General features: G+C 50.7%; 1 protein-coding gene across 1 annotated transcript in view; it reads left to right on the forward strand.

The window, feature by feature from the left end:
- Positions 1-15,396, forward strand: part of JPH2 (junctophilin 2) — a 31,647-nt gene extending 16,251 nt beyond the window's left edge. The window contains exons 3-6 of the mRNA XM_054644581.2: positions 6,364-6,482; positions 9,883-10,673; positions 11,895-11,992; positions 12,888-15,396. Of these exons, the coding sequence (XP_054500556.1) occupies positions 6,364-6,482; positions 9,883-10,673; positions 11,895-11,975 (991 nt within the window). The 3' untranslated portion in view covers positions 11,976-11,992; positions 12,888-15,396. The remainder of the gene's footprint in view (positions 1-6,363; positions 6,483-9,882; positions 10,674-11,894; positions 11,993-12,887) is intronic.
- The last annotated feature ends 3,103 nt before the right edge of the window (positions 15,397-18,499 follow it).

The raw sequence follows: 18,499 nt of genomic DNA on the forward strand, positions 1-18,499 counted from the left end.
AATCAGGGTCCCCAGGGCATTTGCTGAGCCCCTTTGGTGTTCTGGAAGCTGGAATAAATCATTGGCATTTGGGCATAGCCCCAAGGCCGTGCTGCTCTGAGGGACCTGCTCCTGCTCCTCAGGGCCCCACTCAATCTGCACCCAGAGCAGCAGAGTGGCCCTGAAAACCAGGGGGAGAAGGAGAGGGTCGAGCTGGCAGCTGCAAATCCCCCTTTTCCCAAAAGTATTCCTGTGGATGCTCTCACCAGCTGCTCCCAGGCTGGCTGTGCTGTCAGGACAGGCTCCAGCAGGGCCAGGAGCTGCCTGTCCTGCCCGTGGTACAGTGTCCCTGGGTCAGGGTGTCATCCTGGTGTCAGCAGCCCTTGAGCTGGCAGGCTCTGGCTTGCTCTGCTCCCTTTGTAGCCAGCTCTGGGCAGCTGCTGGCTGCATCCTGGGGCTGTGGGGGAAACAGAGAGCAGCTGTGGGCTGTGCCAGCCCCACGGGCTCCTCACAGGGTGGCACAGCCAGGTCCTGTTGACTGCTGCCCACTCAGTCCCACTCAGCTCCGGGGGCACTCAGGCTGGCAGGGACTGGTGGGGCAGATCCTCCTGTCCATGGGGCTGGGGTGAGTAGGTTGTCCTCTCATTGAAGACAGCTGCAGATCTGTCTGCTGAAAGATTAATATCACTTTAACTGTTGCAAAGGGAAGTATCCCTCAGTGAAAGATGCAAGTGGCTCAGAGCTATTTAGAGCTGAGGATAACATTTCGGTATTTTAAAAATTCACCAAGTAATCATAAAGGCTGAGCTCGTTAGGTGGCAGGGAGTTCTGCCAGGCCTGTGCTCCTAAAGCACTGCACAGAAAAGGATGCTTTTCTCTGGGCTGAATGGCCTGGTCATGCCTTTTCTGTGCAAGGAAGGAGAAAAGGTCTGATTTATTCAGCCAAGTAGTCTGGGCGTGTACAAAGTGCTACCACTTCTGTGTAAGTGCTGGTACTGAGAGAGAAAAGCCTGGGACCTCATGAGCTGCTCTGCAAAGTCAGGATGGTTTCTATTTTTGGCTTTCTGCTTCAGTAGTATGGAGGTGTTTCCTTTAGGATGCAAATTGTGTTGATTTATGCTTATTTCACAATTTAGATCACACCTTGCAGGTGCAGAGCCTGTATTATAAAGCAGCAAAGGCTCAGGCACCCCAGGGGTGTCAGAGTGGAAGTGGAGTGGATGCATGCACTCCATGTGATGTAGTGATGAGGCAGAAAGAGCAAAAGGAACATGAATGGTACAGCTGTCTGTCAGGGCAGGACAGCCGTGGATGGGACGGATGGGTTTGACTGAGGGCAGGGAAAGTGGCATGAGAGGTGGACTGAAGAGGGAATTTCAGTCCTGTGGGTTGGTTACAGGCACATGAGGGTAGCAGAGTTTTGCTGGTATCTGTGTGCATGTGGAGGCAGAGGGAGAGACACAAAGGAGTTGGGTTGGGACTGAGCAGGAAGAAAGGGATGCTCCAGCTAGAGAGGTGATGCAAGTATGAAGATGGTGTGTAAAATGGAGAAGCCAAAAAGTTCTGTCCTAGTCAGGATGTAGAATCATAGAATTCTGGAAGGGACCTTTAAATACCATCCAGTCCCAGCCCCAGCCCAGGTGTGTGCTGCTCAGGTCTGTGTCCTCTTGCCCTTCATGATGTGAGCACAGAAGGGACCACGTTGCCATTAACAAAAACACTTCTTCAGCTTTCCCTAGATCCCTTCTGAGTGCTGCAAACATTCCTGCCAAGGCAAACAATTGTTTTAAATTTCTTCAGAAGGACAAAATGATTGCTGCTGGATGCTGGAGCAGGGATTTGGCTGGGAGTGGAACAGCCAGTTTCCAGGAGAAGGGAGTTCAGCAGAAGACTCTCTTCCTAGAACTGACTCATGGATTACTTCTGCTTAATGGTCTTATAGACAGCTCCTAATATCAAGAATGGCAAGAATCATAGAATCATAGAATGAGTTGGTCTGGAGGGGTGTTCAATTGGTCCTTGCTCAAGGTTTGCTGAATCAATGGGAGAAGGGGGACCCTGGAGAAGGAAGGACAGCACTGGACAGGTCTGACATTCCCCCAATAAGCAAATGTGAGGGCAGAGAGCTGAACTCTTCCCCTATTTCTAGCTGCAAGGTCATCGCTGCATCTTCAGGCACCCCAGCCCTGTCTGGTATTTGCAGTATTCCCTGCTAATTCCAATTTCATTTGCAGTCTAATCCAATGTGGATGTGCAAAACCACATAAACTGTCCAAAGAGCCGGGGTGCTGCTGGGGCTGGGCCTCACCTGTTGGCGCGGTGCTCAGCTGCGGCTCGTGTGTCCCTGGGGGATTTTAGCAGCAGTTGGAGGAATGATTCAGGCCGTGTTTCTGGGACATGGCCAGGAAGGACAGGAGTGGTGCTCTGTCCTGCACTAGTACAAAAACGATTAGAGCATTAGAGCCATGCCAGAGGAGCAACTAAAGCAGCAGATGCATTTAACCCTCCCGTCCTGCCGGGGTGTGAAGCCTGGCAGCTGCTGTGATCCAGCCGGGAGGCAGTGGCAGCAGGGCTGGGTCAGGGGCTGCAGACATTGCCCACATGCCTCCCCTCAGCTCGGCTCCGAGCTGCTGCTCCTCCTTGCAAAGAATTCTCTGGAGCTATTTTTAAGAGCACTGCCCAGGAGATGGCTCAGGGTGCAGTTGGGAAGTGCTCATCCTGGCAGCGCTGCCTTTGGGACAGAGAGCACCCGTGTGGGTTTGTAAAGGTCCCTCTTTGTGTTTCTTTCCTCCAGCTGGATGTGTTTATTGTTCGTGGCTCATTTTCCAGTGCTGCCTTGGAAAGGGGCTTTTGGATTCTGCTTCTGGCTGCTCTAAAGCCCCTGGGTCTGTGTTTCAGTTCCCGCTGAGCTCCTCTATCTCCAGACTTTCTCCTCTGCTGGTTTTTGCAGGGGCTGTTTACTGCAGAGTTACTGGGAGCTGACAACACAACAGCAATAAGTAAAAAAGTGTGGGCCTGATTAAAGTGTGCCTGAATAGCATCAAATTTATCAAGGCTGGTATTTCCTTTTTGCGAAAGCTTATTTTGCTCTTTGAGAAGATCTTAACCTTAGAAGAAATTTTTCTTCTTGCACATTTCACTTCTGGGGTTTGAAATCACCTTCCTGACACCCTCAAACCTCCCTGGGCTTTTTCTTTCCTTAGCTCCTGCTCCTGGCAGACCCAGGCTGTGGGATGGGACAAGCTGTTGTGCTGCATGCACTGGGCTCTCCCAGGGTGGCTGGCATTTGTCTCCTGCTTTGCTGCCAGGGCCAAGTTTTCCTCTGTGCTGAGCTCCCAGGCTCTGCCAGCCACGCAGATAAATAATAAATTCAGGGATACTCCAGGCCAGCTAGATGTAATTGTTATGGCTGGACCCTTTCCTCTAGGCTGGGCTTTGTCACAGTGCCACTAAACCCTCAGTGTGGGTTTTTTGGAGGTCTGCAAGCAGCACTGCATCCCTTGGTGCCCTGGGCATGTGTGGCTCAGCCGGGGCAGATGAACTTCAGATACCATGCCATGTCTCTGAAAGCCAAACATTCCTCACCTGGCTACTGCCAGATAAATGATGTCAGCAGCAGAGGGACCCAGCACAGGGCATCAGTGTTCCTGCTGGGGCCAGGCTGGCTGGCAGAGCAGTGCTCCCCTGGGATGCCAACAGGGCTGACGTGTGGTCTGCTGGAGCTGCCAGATTTGAAAGTGCAGCTGTGTTGACTGCAGTCCCCCCAAATCAACCACCTCTGGATGACTTTGCCAGCAGGGGACAGGAGCAGAGGTCAGCTGTGTCCACGGAGTGAGAGCTGCCGTGGGGCAGTGCAGGATGCCAAAGCTGTCCTGCTCAGCTTCTTGTCACCACTGCATGTGTGCAGGCAAGGAGCTGTCCCAGAGTGTCCCTGCCCTCACAGCCCTCATTGTAGAGCTCTGCTACCCTTGGGGCTGTGATGTCTCATGGCAATGGCTCAGCTCCCCACCACCCACAGCATCCTCACTGCAGCCTCTGCAGCCAGGCTGGATCTTGGTCTTGCCATCTCTCCTTCTGCAGGAATTGCAGTCAAATGGCATCCAGCAGCTTCTCTGGAGGAAAGCAAAATTCCAGCAGAAGAAAAGCATAACTGGGAGCTACCTCAGCCTCCAGCATCTCCAGGCACCAAGGGATGCAGTGCTGCTCGCAGCCCTCCACAACAGAGCCCTGTTCTCAGGTGCTGGGAGAGAGCTGAGCATGCAGGAGCCACCTGCACCCACTCAGTGACACATCCAGCTCTGCCCTTACTAGTGAGAGCAGACCCCCATCTAGTGCACTTCCAGATTACTTCTTTGGGAGCTACTTCGAGGAAAGCCCTTGCCAGGAGCTGCCTGCTGGGGCCAGCTGGGTGATTGTCTGGCTGGGAATTGGTCAGGATAGCATCTGCCTGGCTCAGAGAGCAACTGAAAGGGAGAATTTTATCTCTTGATGGTGAATCTCATCCTCCAGGAGCAGCAGGACAAAGGCAGGGCCTGGAGCACGTCCTGCCAGGATGAAGAGCTGAATCCTCCCTTGGAAAGCCTCTTGCCTGGGGCCGGCGCCAGGCAGGCTGTGTGCCCCAGGCACAGCACACCCAGCCCACTCTGATCCCCCAGGCATGGAGAGCACACACACATTCCCCTTGGCCCCTGCCAGATTATAGTGGAATTAATCATGCTGATTATATTGCTACCAAAAAAGGAGGTGCTTTCTCTGTCCAGAACTGGCTCAGACCCCCTGCTTGCAAGCAGCAGCCTAAAAATGCTGTTTTCTGCCTCATCATGTCTCTGGGTTTTCCAGGAGCTGTAATAATTTTGGATAAAAAGACCAAGAATGACTGCAATCCCAGGCAGCTCACCCTGCAGAGAAAGCAGGGAGATAACATGTGATTGTGGGCAGGGAGGTGAATCATGGCTCCAGCAGAGTGGGATGTCATCCCAGGGAGGGACAGGCTGAGCCACAGCAGCTCTGCACCCTCTTCTCTATCCCAGGGCCCTGAGAAGTGTTTTTGGCTCCTTGTCAAGTCACACTGTTGCCTGTATCAGTTGGGATTGCTGCCCTACTTTCAGTTCTTTCCCTCCAGCTACTCAGAATGGCATATGTGTGTATCTTCTCCCTTGTAAGGCTCTCAGAACAGCATCTCTATTATCTTTTCATTGCACCTGTTGAGTATTCAAACTTCAGCTTGTCTTGTCTGCCTACTGCATCTCAGTTTAATGGGAAGGAATCAATCCTCATTTCATGACTAACAGTCCAAAAATTCCTCTGGAGCGTTTTCACTGCAGGAATGAGAACTGCATCTTTCCTCCTTTTTTGTCCTAAAACATGACCAGATACCAACCTGCATGTGAAAAGAGCTCACTAGACCACATTAAAGGTTGTAATTTAGGGTGAATTGGAGTTTGAGGAATGCTAACTGCTTATCACACAAAAATATGTGGATTTGTACATGAAATGGGGAATATGGGGAGCCTCAGAAAATCTGACAGTGAGAGCACAGGGAATGCAGCTCTCAGTGAGACCTGAGTGCAACAAAGCAGCTGAATATACTGTTCTTCACCCACCCTTATTTTTAAGGTGCAACATTGCTGTTTGAAGTCAGCTCCTTCCCAGCCTGTGAGCAGCTGGGCTGTAAAGCCATCCCTGCTTTTAGCAGGAAGATCACAGGGCCCCGAGCACGAGGCATGTGAGGAATATGACAGCCGGCCAGTAAAATAACTCCCAGAGCCTGCAGCCCTGGGGAGCAAGGAGGAGATGTGCTGGGAAGGAGTGGAAAGGATCAGAGAGCCAAGCTGAGAGGGAGACAGTAGCTCTAGTGAGATCAGCCTTCAGGCTGCAGTGAGTGAAGGAGCCCCTGGACAAGGCATGTTGTTTGCTGGAGAGCTACAAGAGAGAAATTTCTGGGAAAAGCAACTTGTGTGCTGAGCAGGGGCACACTGCCTCTGGTGAGGTGCAGCAGCTCAGGGCTGGTGATGTACAGAGGAGTTCAGCCACCAACCATGCCTGTGTGATGCCTTGGTCATTCCTCTGAGCAGCACAGCAATGAGCCCATTCTGCAGTGCCTGCTGCCTCACTGCAACATGTGAACATGCTCACATTTACAAATACCCCTGCCCTGTTCCCTGTCTGCAGCCTTCCCACCTTACCCTTGAGCAGCTGGGCCCTTTCCATGTTGAAAATCTGCTCTTCTCTCCCTGAGCGTAGGATTTTGGGTCATGTGGGCAAATTCTGAGTGCTGTTACACCAGCTGGGCTGATGCAGTTGTGGTGGCAGCCAGGGTTTGCTGTGTGATGGGATGACCTTGGCTCAGAGGGTGCTCACTGTTCTCCCCTCTTCTCTCTGCAGGACGGCTCATGCCAAAGCCAAGGCTGAAGGGTCTGAGCAGGCAGCTCAGGCAGCCAACAATGAATCAGGCATAGCCAGAATGATGGCCAGGGAGCTCTCCCCAGACTTCTACCAGCCAGGTAGGATCAGATGCATCTTTCAAGAGGGGCCTTGCAATTTCCACAGGGAATCTGTTCAAGTGCTTCACCCACTTAATAACTCCACAAAATGCTCTCCTGTCTATCCTTTTGCTCTACAGCCAGCCCCTTGTCCTGGGTGTTCTCCTGACACCACTGTTTTACTCACTGTGGTTCCATAGCCTGGAGGAAAACCCCACAGTTTCTGAGCTTCTCATGTTTTTCCATACACTGAAGCCCTCAGAACATCAGGCAGGACAGGCAGCAAGCTCAGGGATATCTGCAGCTCTCCTGTAGATACATCCCTTGTGGCTTTTTCTTGGAACAGTGTTGCACATTCACTCACAAACCCACATCCTGTGGGGCCTCAGAACAATCAGACTCTGCTAATTAGGGGCTGTAATATCCTATAAGAAAGCAGCTAATACAAAATACTATTTTCCTAATTCTCTATTAATTTGTTAGTATCACTGCTAATTATTTGGCTGGGTAAACACTTGGGAGGTTCCTTCTGTGAGATCAAGCACTGAGGATTAGTAGATGAGAAGTGTCATATTAGAATCAGCATTGTGAATGCCATTACTCTTCCCTGGTCTGAGTTAGCTAGAGATACTTTCTTCCTGGAAAACTTTCCTTTACAGAGAGGGAAGGTAATAACAGAGCAGAAAATAAAATTCCAAGTGCCTACATTTTCATTCTGTCTTTCTTATTATCTGGATTTATTGCCTGGAGTGAGTGTCCCATGGTTACTGAGGCATGATCACAAGGGACTATCACAGTGGTAAAACTGGGGGTAGAAGCCAAAGGTTGACTCGTGCTCAGCAAAACCTGACACCTGCCCCTACTCTGATTTTGGGGTCTCTGCATCTCCTGTACCACTCCCAGCACAGGGCACACAGTGGGGAATGGGAACAGCTCAGAGCTGGTGCCTGGCTGGGGAGAGTCATGCTGACAGATTTTCCTAAATTCCCCATTCTCTCGCCTTGTCCTGCATCATGAGCTGGGGAAATGCTGTGCTGGAGGGCTGCCTCTTCCTCCCCAGCACCCAGCTAGGCCTGTTGGAGCTGGCTTTGAGTGGGGAATCACCAGAGCACCCGGGCATGGGCATGAGCCAGCCCATGGCACTTCATTGAACAATGGCTAAATGTCACTTGATCCTCACATAAGCCCCCCAGCTGCCACTCACAGCTCTACATTCACCCTTTGCACACTGGGGTATTTATAGAACAGAAACAAAGGAAACTGGAATCCCTATGGGGAGGTTTTGGACATCTAGATAGATTATTTTTTCCACCCATGGCAATTGAATGAGACAATTGAAACAGTCTCTGTAAAACACTTGGGGCAGCCTGACCTCCATTCCTGGCTCTTCAGGTGCTGGATCCTCTTGCTGCTGTTGTGTAGGGCCTCACTTGGGTCCTGGCCTCTCTCAGTGGCCTTCTAAGCTCCTGATGCATGTTATTCTTCTGTGATCCTTTTAAACCTCTAAATTCCCAAGGTGCACAAGGATATATCTCTTCTCACATGGTTGCACCATCCAGGAACAAACAGACAGTAGTCCAGCCTTGGGTTTTGCTAGGACTGAGAGCTGCTGCTCACACAGCCTGGAGAGCCCAGCTGTGTTTGGTAGCTGTATTTCTCCCTGCTGTCCTGGCAGATTGACCATGCTGTGTCTGGCACAGGCAATCCTGCTCAGCAAGCCCCATATCCCTAATAACTGTTGAGCCCTGAATTTCAGGGTATCATCCCTGGTAACTTAGAGAAGGATGTAAGCCAAAACCCTTGCTGAAATGTGCTTGGAGATGAAGATGGGGAGCTGAGTGTGTGCCCTCCAGGCAGTTGGGGGTTTTTGTGTTGTAAATTACTCAGGAAGAGAAGAAAGCAGCAGGAGAGAGCAAGGAGCCTGGAGCTGCAGGCAGCCTATTTTGAGGAGTCTGAACAACTGTTGAAATGGCTTCCAAATAACTCAGTTGCAGCCAGAAATAAATGGCCCTGAATGGGTCATCTGCTGATTGACAGGAGTGTGCAGGCAGAGCAGAGCAGCTGAATTCAGTGCCCTCCTTTTCCTCACTGCCCCTCTGAGTGGAGGCATTGCCTGAATGGACAGGAGGTAGCAGTGTGCAAGTCATACCACTGACTTATGAGGGCAAAAGGAGCACCAAGCCAAATTTCCCAACCAGACTCAGGTCTGCATCAGTCCTGGAGATGGAGGAGATGAAAGGAGGGACCTTAAGGCATCCAGAGGCAGTGTGGCTCCAGGATCTGTGTCGTTCAGGAGCACAGAGCAAGCCCTTGTCAGCATCTCTGGGGTTCAGCAGAATGAGGCCAGAGCAGGTGCTTTGCTTTCAAAGAAGCTGCTCTGCAACCTCACACTGCACAGGAGGAGCATGATGCTCTTGTTCTCACTTGTTATGAGCATCAGGGTGATGTGTGGGGACCCTTCTCCCAGCATATGACAGCACATGGAGCACTGTGGAGGGTTGTTATTCCACAAGATATTCCCAGTTCTTTAGTGATGCATTTTGGTGGATATCTTCAGTGTCAGGCTCTGTGTGAATTCCCCTGGCCCAGGCTGGGTTGCAATTTGTAATAGGGTTAATAAGAAGTAAAGATTTAATGATAGGTGAAAAATTGAAGTGAGGCAATGTTGCTAGGAACTCACAAGTCAGTGTGTGAGATGAGGCCAAAATGAAATCTGAAGCCCTGAGTCACCTTTCGTGATGGTGCCAGGTAATTTTGCTGCTGTTGTGGAGCTCAGGGCAGACAAGAGGGCTGTATAATTTCCAGCCTTGTTCCATATATAAAAAACATATTTGTCCTATCATGATGGATGGCACATAGATAATCTGGGGACCCTGCCTTTCCTGATGACACTGATCATCCTGTGTACCCTGTGAAGTTACCATGCTATTTGACACCATGTGGAAGCCACATGGAAGAGTTTCCCAGCCATTAAATAAAAAACTAAAAAAAAGTTCATTGGGAGCTGTGAGCTTAGCTTATCCCCAGCATGCATCTGGGATGTATCAGCACATATATGGGAGCTGTATCCTGAGCTTAGCCCCAGCATGGCCCCAGCCATCTGTGTGACCACATGAAGCTGGGCTGCAGATTTTCATTGTTTTATTTAACCTTATCTGCAGCACCTGCCTGCTCTTTCAGCTCTTCCCAACGGGACAGCCCACAATAAGGCTTGGAGCCTTCAGCAGTTCCTAGAGGAAGTTCCGTCTGGCAGCAGGATCTGCTTTGGGAGTTCCTCCTCTTCCAGACTCCCGCCTGGACCCTTGCACCATGGTCCCCAAACCCATTGCTGCTGGGGGCACAGCTGCCAAGGCCATGATGGTGCCATGGCACTGGGCCCCTGTTCCATAGTGACTCCTCACACCAGCCCTTCTCTCCGCAGGCCCCGAGTACCAGAAGCGGAAGCTGCTGCAGGAGATCATCGAGAACGCCGAGCACGCGGTCAACATGGAGGAGGAGGCGCCACGGCCGGAGGCCGCCCCACCGCCCCCCACGCCGCCCGAGAGCCCCCAGCTCCATGAGCAGGAGGAGCCGCGGCCCCGCACCAGCCCGGCGCCCAGCCCTGCCGCCACCCCTCCCGAGGCCAAGCGGGCCAAGGCGGCCCCCCGGCAGGACGGGGCCCTGCGGCCGGGCAGCTGGGCCGAGGCGGGCGGGCGGGCGGGCGATGGCAGCCCGGCACCCTCCGAGGGCGAGGGCCGGCCGGCCTCGCGGGGCCGCGGCCGTGGCGCCGAGCAGATGGAGATCGGGCCGCTGCAGCGCATGGCGCGCGAGCCCGACGTCGAGCTCTTCAAGGGCTACCACAGCTACGCCGTGCGGACCTCGCCGGTCACCCCCGCCACGGACTATGAGGAGGAGCAGTTCCCCGAGAATGAGCCGCCCTCCCCGGAGCCCCGGGGGGAGCCCCAGCGCCGGGGGGGCACCCCTGGCCCGCCGCAGGGACGTGAGGAGAAGCCATCGGCTGCGGCGGAGGCCAAGCCGGAGCCGCCTCGGCCCAAGGAGCCGCAGCAGCGCCCCAGCCCTGAGCGCAGGGCCCTGGGCCGGGCCGAGCCCGCGGCCGACAGGAAGACTGAGGCGAGGACACCGGGCCGGACGGAGCCCAAGGCAGGGGCCAAGCGCGGCCCGGCCCAGGCGGCGGCAGTGGTGGCAGCACAGAAGGCGGAGGAGTGTGAAGAGGTGATGTGGGACATCCCTGGGAGCCTCCTGGGAGCCATTTTGCCTTTCCTTTACTGTTCCCCATGAGGTCTGGCAGGACCCAGAGGGATACAGGCCCCCCTGGGCCTGCCTCTTCCTCCCCAGCACCCAGCAAGGCCTGTTAGAGCTGACAATGAGTGGGGAAACACCAGAGTACCCGAGCATGGGCATGAGCCAGCCCATGGCACTTCAGGGCCTGGGGCTGCAGTGGTGCCAAGTGGTGCCTGGAGGCTCTTTTTAGGATCCTAGAGCCCACTGGAGGAGTGTTGGCATCCCCATCTCCTGCCACCTTCCCAGCCTGCCCTGCCTGGATGCTTGCCCTGACATTCATAACCTTCCTGTTTTGACCTCCTCTCTTTACCTGGGCAGATATGCTTTCAGACAAGTCATATTTCAAAATTTGTGCAAAAGCAGGCTTCTTCCAAATAATTTTGTCCACTTTTCTCACCTTCTTTTCCCACCCCATTACCAACCAACTTGGATGTGAAAGTTGGGGGAAAAAAAACAGGAAGAGCTCAAGTGTGTTTCTCTTTTACCCATTACTTTTTTTGCTATAGGGGCACCTCATGAGCTGAACTGTGGTGTTGAATCACCAGCCAATTTCCCAGGTTTAAAATATAGTCACTGAAACTTAATTTTGCTCTTAGCAAATACAGCTGGAAACCCAGACATTTTATTAGCCCTCTGAGTCCCATCTTGCAGTCCTCTGGACGTGAATGATTCCGATGTGACTTTAGAAAAGCACAGCTTGGAAATACTTTGGTCTGAAATTACAGCAATCTCACATGGTTTCATTTGTTGGGGTTTGGAAATAGATGATCTTCAAGGTCCCCTTCCAAACCAAAGCATTTTATGATTCTATAATATTAAAAATGACAAGTTTACAAACACAGGTAATGTGGATGCAGAAGGAAGTTGGGAGAAGCAGCCTGACATGGGATCAGGAGTTCATGTTCCTGTGGTCAGGGTCTCCTTTAATCTAATTTAGCTGCAAAAGAAGCCTGATTTAACATCCTTCAAATGAATTTGCAGGGAAGAAGTAGGAATAGGAGAGGATAAACATTCCACTAGTTTGAAATTCAGGCTGGTGCCAGATTTCAGTGCATTGGGAGGGGGTGATTGTGGCATTTTTGAGCAGCAGAATCAAGCTATGTCTTTCTGGAGCTGTGGTGTGTAATACTCTGTTTTGGGTTTTTCTTTCAGGGACCTAATACAATTGTGATCTGCATGGTCATCTTACTGAACATTGGTCTGGCCATCCTATTTGTACATTTTTTGACATGATGAGCCTCTTGAACAAGGTAAGAAGCAGAATGAGACTTTATCCTCAATTTATAGGTGTCACTGGATGTTTTAAGGTTAATTCACTTTTCAGAAATGCCATAAAATTATTGCATGAAATTCTTTCATAATTTCTTACATTTTCTCAAAATTAAGAACTGTGTGGGTGGGATACAGTCCCATCATATAGTTTTGCCTTCCCAGTACCATGGGCATGTTTCATGGAGTGAGAATTCCATTGCAAGAGTGTGTGATGTTAAATTTGAAATTTGTTTACTGCAAATGCTGCAAATGCTTCAAGAAACACTTTAAATTTTCTGTTTCAACATGGCTGCTCCCAGGTAACTTGTGCATTACAGTATTTCTTGGCACTCAGACCAGCAAGATGCAAGAACACATAAAAAATGTGAAACTGTGAAAACTGCAGCTCTAATTGCACCAGTACTAGTTCTGCAGCAGTTAATTGTTTTACTAAAGATAAATATGAATCAAGATGTCTGTAAGACTGGAGCTTGTCAGGTCTTGCACTTGAATTGGGATAAGGGTTTACATTTGGATTTGGTGGCAATGAAACCTTGTGAGGTTTCTCATGCCTGTGGTACTCCTACAGACAGGAAAGTGTCTGAGCTTGCACAGAACTTGTCTTGGGCTCAAATATTTCAAACCAAATCTGCCATCAAGGCTGAACCTGGACTGGACGTAACACAAGAGACACCTCTAAGCCCCTGTGAGGATATTGGGCTGCTTTCCCTGGACCTCCTGGGGGACAAATCTGCTCTGCTGGGCACTGCTTTCTGTCATGTTGTTGGTCTCACTCAGCCTGCACAGCTGGAAGCCTTGCAGGCAGCTGTGGTCATGTGTTGGTCACGTGTTTTGCTCTCCCTTGACTCTCCCATTTATCTGTGTCTGGGACAGGCGTCGCTGCTGGTGGAGACCTCAGACCTTGGCGGGGATTAAAGCTCAGCCACCTGGAAACACCTAAGAGGAGGACTTGAGATCCCAAGGTTGCACTGCAAACATCAACCTTAAATGAGAGTGTCTGAAGATCAATTCAGTTTCCTGCTCCCAGGCTGTGGCTGGCCTCTGCAATCTACCAAGGAAAAGCCAGGGTTTCTGCCCTGTGGTCTCCTCTTCTTTGTATAAAATAGCAGTTGCCTTAAATTATTCTCACCAAAGCCATCAACTGTCCTGCCATGCCAGGGATGAGGGATTTATCTGTAGCTGTAGGAAAATGAGTGAGAAGGTCTCATACGTGCACACTGATGTGTTTTGTAACTCCCTTGGTTGACTCAGTGTCAGAGATTTTCCAAAGATTGTCATCCATGGCATGGAGATGAAGCAATCCAGCAAGCAGAATGACTCATGAGAGCCGCGCCGTGGCTCGGGGTGGACGGCGCTGCTCTCCGTGCTTGGAAGTCATCCAAAGGGATGAACAAAAAGTCTTTCCTTTCCCCTGTCACCTGGCATCATTTTCCATGTATGGAGGACTGAGAGGGGGAGCAAGTTGAAATTGGGCTTGTTGAAGTGTGACCCGAGTCCTGCCCATGGATGGGGCCGCAGGCTGGGGGGTGAGGGACTGGTGGATCCAAGGCTGTTGGTGCCTGTGGGGGTGCTCTGGATGGAGATGGGGCCTCTTTGGGGACCAGGCACCATCCAAGCACTCTCATGCCTCCAACAATGCTCTGCACAGAAGCAGCTTGCAGTGGGTGGCTTCCCACTGTAATGGGAAAGGCAGTAGGCGTGCTGAATTTGTCCCTTTACCCCTTTTTTTCTATGAAAATGTTGTGAGTTAAAATGAAAAGGAGGGTCTTGCTGAAAATGCCTCTGTACACCTGCAGGTTCCTCCCCTTGGTGTGCCAGGCTCTGGGGGGTTCCTGGCCTCTCATTGCACCCAACAAACACTTTCCAGCAGAGGATGCAGGGTGGCTATCGTGGAAGAGGTTACCTTATTCCTGAAAGAAAAAAGGTGCAGAGATATGAGTGACTGAAGTGTCATTGGGTGTTGGGCTCAGAAATATGCAGCAGCCAGGCTGTCAGCAGTGGCAGAGTACAGTGGGGCAGTGTAGCTGTTGCTCGTGTGTGCGAGGCTGAGAGGCCTGGCCGATTTGCACCCATTTTCCCAAAGCTGTGACGGGGAGTGAGCGACCTTTGGAAGGAGATTTTTCCACCATGATCTGCTCTGATCCTTAGCAGTGCGAGCTTAGAAAGTCGGCACAGATGAAGTTACAGTTTAGTGTGAGGCTGAGTGCTTGGACATGTTTTTTCCTTCTTTTAAGAGCAATGTGTATTTTCTATCCCTTTTTAAGATAATCAGAGATGTTATTTATAGTTGGTTGTGCACCTCTGTGTATCCTGAAGTCCCACAGCACAGGACTGGGTGGGAAAACTTTGTTGGACTGGAAAGAATGGGGAAATGATAGTTAAGGAAAAAAACAGATGCCCAGTCTGCTTCAAAGGTCAATCTGAAAGGATTTCAGAGACAGAGTGGCAGACACACAGGGGTTTACACTCATTGGAGACATGGGGCAAAACCTACCTAATTTATCTACTCTAGTTATGGCATAAGAGAGTGAGAATAATTCAGTACTTTTCTTTGTGAACCAAGTCTATTTTTTAACCTTACTGAGCTCAGGAACATTGCCACAGTAGCAAATATGTGGTATTAAGTGTGGGAGAAGTGAATGTGATCCTTTCCTAAAAGCCATGTGGCTGTACCAGTCCTGAGAAAGCTGTGCAGCATCATCTACACTTCCACAGAGCATAGTTTAGTAGCAGTTTGCTTCTTTTCTTTTTTTTTTTCTTTCCTTAAATATAAGTGTATTGCAAACCCCAGGCTCTGCTGCCTTTAATGTTTTGTCTCCATTTGCTGGCATTCACTTGCCAACTCTGCAGTTTCAATATCCCAACTGCTTTTATTCACCACCAAGACAATTTCCATTGAGAGACCTGAGGGGCTTTTATTTATCACTAGGCACAAAAATGGATCTTTTTCAACAGTGCTAAGGTAATTCCTTGTCCCCCCCTATTTTTTATGCATGTGATATGCACTCAGTAATGTGCTTTCCTCCTAGTAACCTTCTGAGAAAAGTAGGTAGATTTGCTTTTATGTGACGTATAACTGTATCCATATTGCACTGAGATATGGATATATACACATATTGAGAGAGCCCCTTAGGGATTTCATTTTCTTAGATGCAAAATACCAGATTTACCTCAAACTGCATGCTTTCAAAACTGACTAGGATTTTGTGTTATACTTTTCAGGTCTTACAAAGATGCAGATACCTTTCACTCTTCACACAAAAATACCTTCCTCACAGATTTTGTTAGCTGTTTACTACAATCTGTGTACTACTGTCCAGAGTTTTCTGTCGGTTGTTCTGCTGGATTATGTGCAATAATAAACAGTTATCTGCTCACTCTATCCATGTGGATTTTTGCAGGGGAATCTCCAAGTTTCTTTCCATGGTGACATATTCAGTCTAGTTTTAAAGCAGAGAGTAATGCAGAATTTCACTGGTGGCATCTGGATGCTTTTTAGCTTTTTCTTAATTATCTGTTTCAAAAATTTACATTTTTTAATTGATGGGGGATACTTAGCAAAGAGAGTTGTTTTCACTAAATGCTTTTAGGCAGCCTTTAAGGAGCCTGCAACTCTCTGAGCACACTCCACGTGCTCCCATGGTGCTTGCCTCTGGCAGGGCTTGCACAGGGCCAGGAGGGAAGGCAGCTCGCTGGCCCAGAGCCTGCCCAGGCCATGCAGATGGGTGCTGACCGCTCCCTTTGCTGCCTCCCGACCCCAGGGCTGCTGCCAGGCTCATTCTGAGCTGTGCAACACTGGCTGCTCCCCCTGGCTTTGGGGAGGGGGGATTCCCCACTGCCTGTGCCCCAGCCTCTCACTCGGCCTCTGGAGACAGCCCGGGAGAGAGGAAAGCCAGGCACGAGGCAGAGGGAAATGGCAGCTGGGTGATTTATGGGGGAGGATGGATGAGCAGAGCCCAGCACCAGCCCAGGGCAGCAGGGCCCTGGGGCCTGAGGAATCCAGAGTAGCCAAAGCCTCCAATCCTTTTTCTATTTCTGGAGCGTCTCACATGAGCAAAGCCAGACTGTGCGGAGAGGCTGGGGGGACACAGGCTCAGCCTTCATGGGCTGGAGTGCTGCTTCTGTGGGTCTGAGGGGTCTCATGGCAGAAGATTTCATGCCCTAATAGAGACTGAAGGAGCTGGGTTTGATGAAATGATGGCTTTACTCTCCTCTGCTCTTGCTTTGCTTCTGGTATGGAAGGAACCAGCTACACTCATTCATCAGTCAGGGGCAGCAGGGTAACTGGAGCCTTGTGCACCTCATAAATCTCAGGCTGATGAATGGAACAGGTCCTTGGCTCATGTGTTGCAGAGGGAGTAGGGAGGGAGGTGGGTCTGCTGCTAAAGCAATGACACATTGCTTTAAAAGTGTTAATAAAGGCAGAATAAAAAGTCTGCAGCTTCCCCAGGGTAGGGGGGACAGTGCTGGGCTCTCTGCCTCAATAGCTCCTGGTTTCAGGGATAATGTCCCCACAGAGCCCAGCCAAATGTCCCCAAGGGCAGGCAGGGAGGTGTCTGATATGTGAGAACCAGGCTAAAGGCACTGGCCTGATCCTGTGTCGAAGGGCAGGAGCCTTACCCTCCACTGGTGGGAGGGAAGGTGCAATCTGAGCCTCAGTGTCCTCTGACAGTGACCTGCCCAGGCATCCTGGGGACAGCCACGCTGCACTCCACCATCCTTGTGGGGCGTGGGGGCTCTCAGGAGCCACCCTCTCCTTTGGTCTTCTTCTTTGCACAAGAGGAAGGGTCAGAGCTGGGGTGAAGGTGACCCTGACACTGAGAAGGTGCTGGAATGTGCAGAAGGGTTCCTGTGGCCCTCTCTGGCCCAGGAGCCAGGACTGGGTCTGGCTCCACACCACTGCCTTTGCTTCAGGACCCTTCTGGAGGAAGGTAGCTTGAGCCCCAGGAGCACTAATACATCAGGGAACACACACCACCAGCAAGGGCATCCCATGCCCAGCTTGGGGCTGGCAGCAAGGGGCCTGTGGAACTCTCTTCTCTCCTCTCCTGTTGGAAATGCTGGCAGTGCACAGCTGGAAAAAGTTGCTTTAAATTTACTTCCTCTGAGCAACCACTCACACTGTGCCCACAAGGACAGGATCAGCCAGCTTGGGAGCCCAGTGGGCCCTTGCTGAGGACCTCAAAACCATGTTAGTACCAGGACCACCCCAGGGCCTTCTCCTTGAGAGGGTAAAGTTTGTATAGGCTTCACAGCTTGTGTTTTCAGGCATTAATTCCCTATTGGCAGAGCAGCCACTGGTGCACTCACAGCATCCCCTGTCTCTATAGAAACAGCACACTCAGAGCCCAATTCATAGGGTGGTTATTAAAGAAAATTCATCAGTTATAAAGCACAAATTGTCCTTATCACTTCTGCCCATCACCCATGGCACAGGGAGCTGTGGTGTTGCCATCAGGTTCCCTCCCTCAGGCAGTATCTGGGAAAGCAGCCCGGATTTGGGGCACTGACAATGCCCTTCCATTGAAGCCTCCATTGAGACCCTGGCAGGACAGAAATGTGTAGGGCTGGCTAACTTCTAAACTGAGGGTATTTTAGTAAATTAAAGTCAGTCCCACAGGACAGCTTTGATCCACTATGTGGCCCAGGGCAGTTTTGGAACTCAGAACTTGAGTTGAAGAGTCCTGAGGAGCAACCCCCAAGTGAGTGCAAGCCTGGAGGCAGCACTGGCCCAAGAGCTCTCCAGAAGCCTTGGGAAACAGGAATTGCAAAATAAACAAGTAACTGTGAGTGATTACATTAATATTGCTGGAGGACTATATCCAGGTTTTATTAGCAGCTCTTTAATTGTGATCTGCTTGAACTAATTAGTTCAAAGAAGCAGCTGGGGCCAGACCACATTGAAAAAGGGCTGCATCCAAATCTTTCCCTAATGTGTGGTCCACCTTTTCTTGTGGCTCTTAAAAATGTAAGCAATTGCTCAGCATCCTTTTTGGTGACCTGAATATTATTCATTTAAAGGTGCCACAATTTTATCTTAGAAACATGGTGGGGTACCACAGAGTAGAAGCCTGTTCTGGTTGCAGGGAGGTGCTGGATGCCCTCATGGTCTTTACATCTCTTTTTTTTGGGGACTGCTGGTATTTTGTTGGTTGCCCTTTTATTTGGCCCCAGAGCAGGCTGGCTTTCAGAATGCTGGGCAGCATCATAGGTGAGCAGCTCTCCCAAAACACCACCTGCACAGGCTGGCATAGATGCCCTATTTCCCCAATTTCCCACCACCCAAATCTAGAGACAAAGTAGGAAGACAACCTGATAGGAGCTTGAACAACAGATTTTGGTAAATTACTTAAGCTGGTGTGTTTTGCCAGGGTAAATAACCCTTGCTGGGGTCCCATCCATGCCCTGCATACAGGCAATCACTGTCTGGCCTCCATCACTGGCACCAGCCAAATTCAGGTAAATGTGCTGGATGTGGTGTCTCC

Source organism: Agelaius phoeniceus, chromosome 17, assembly GCF_051311805.1.
Source record: "Agelaius phoeniceus isolate bAgePho1 chromosome 17, bAgePho1.hap1, whole genome shotgun sequence".
Classification (NCBI taxonomy): domain Eukaryota; kingdom Metazoa; phylum Chordata; class Aves; order Passeriformes; family Icteridae; genus Agelaius; species Agelaius phoeniceus.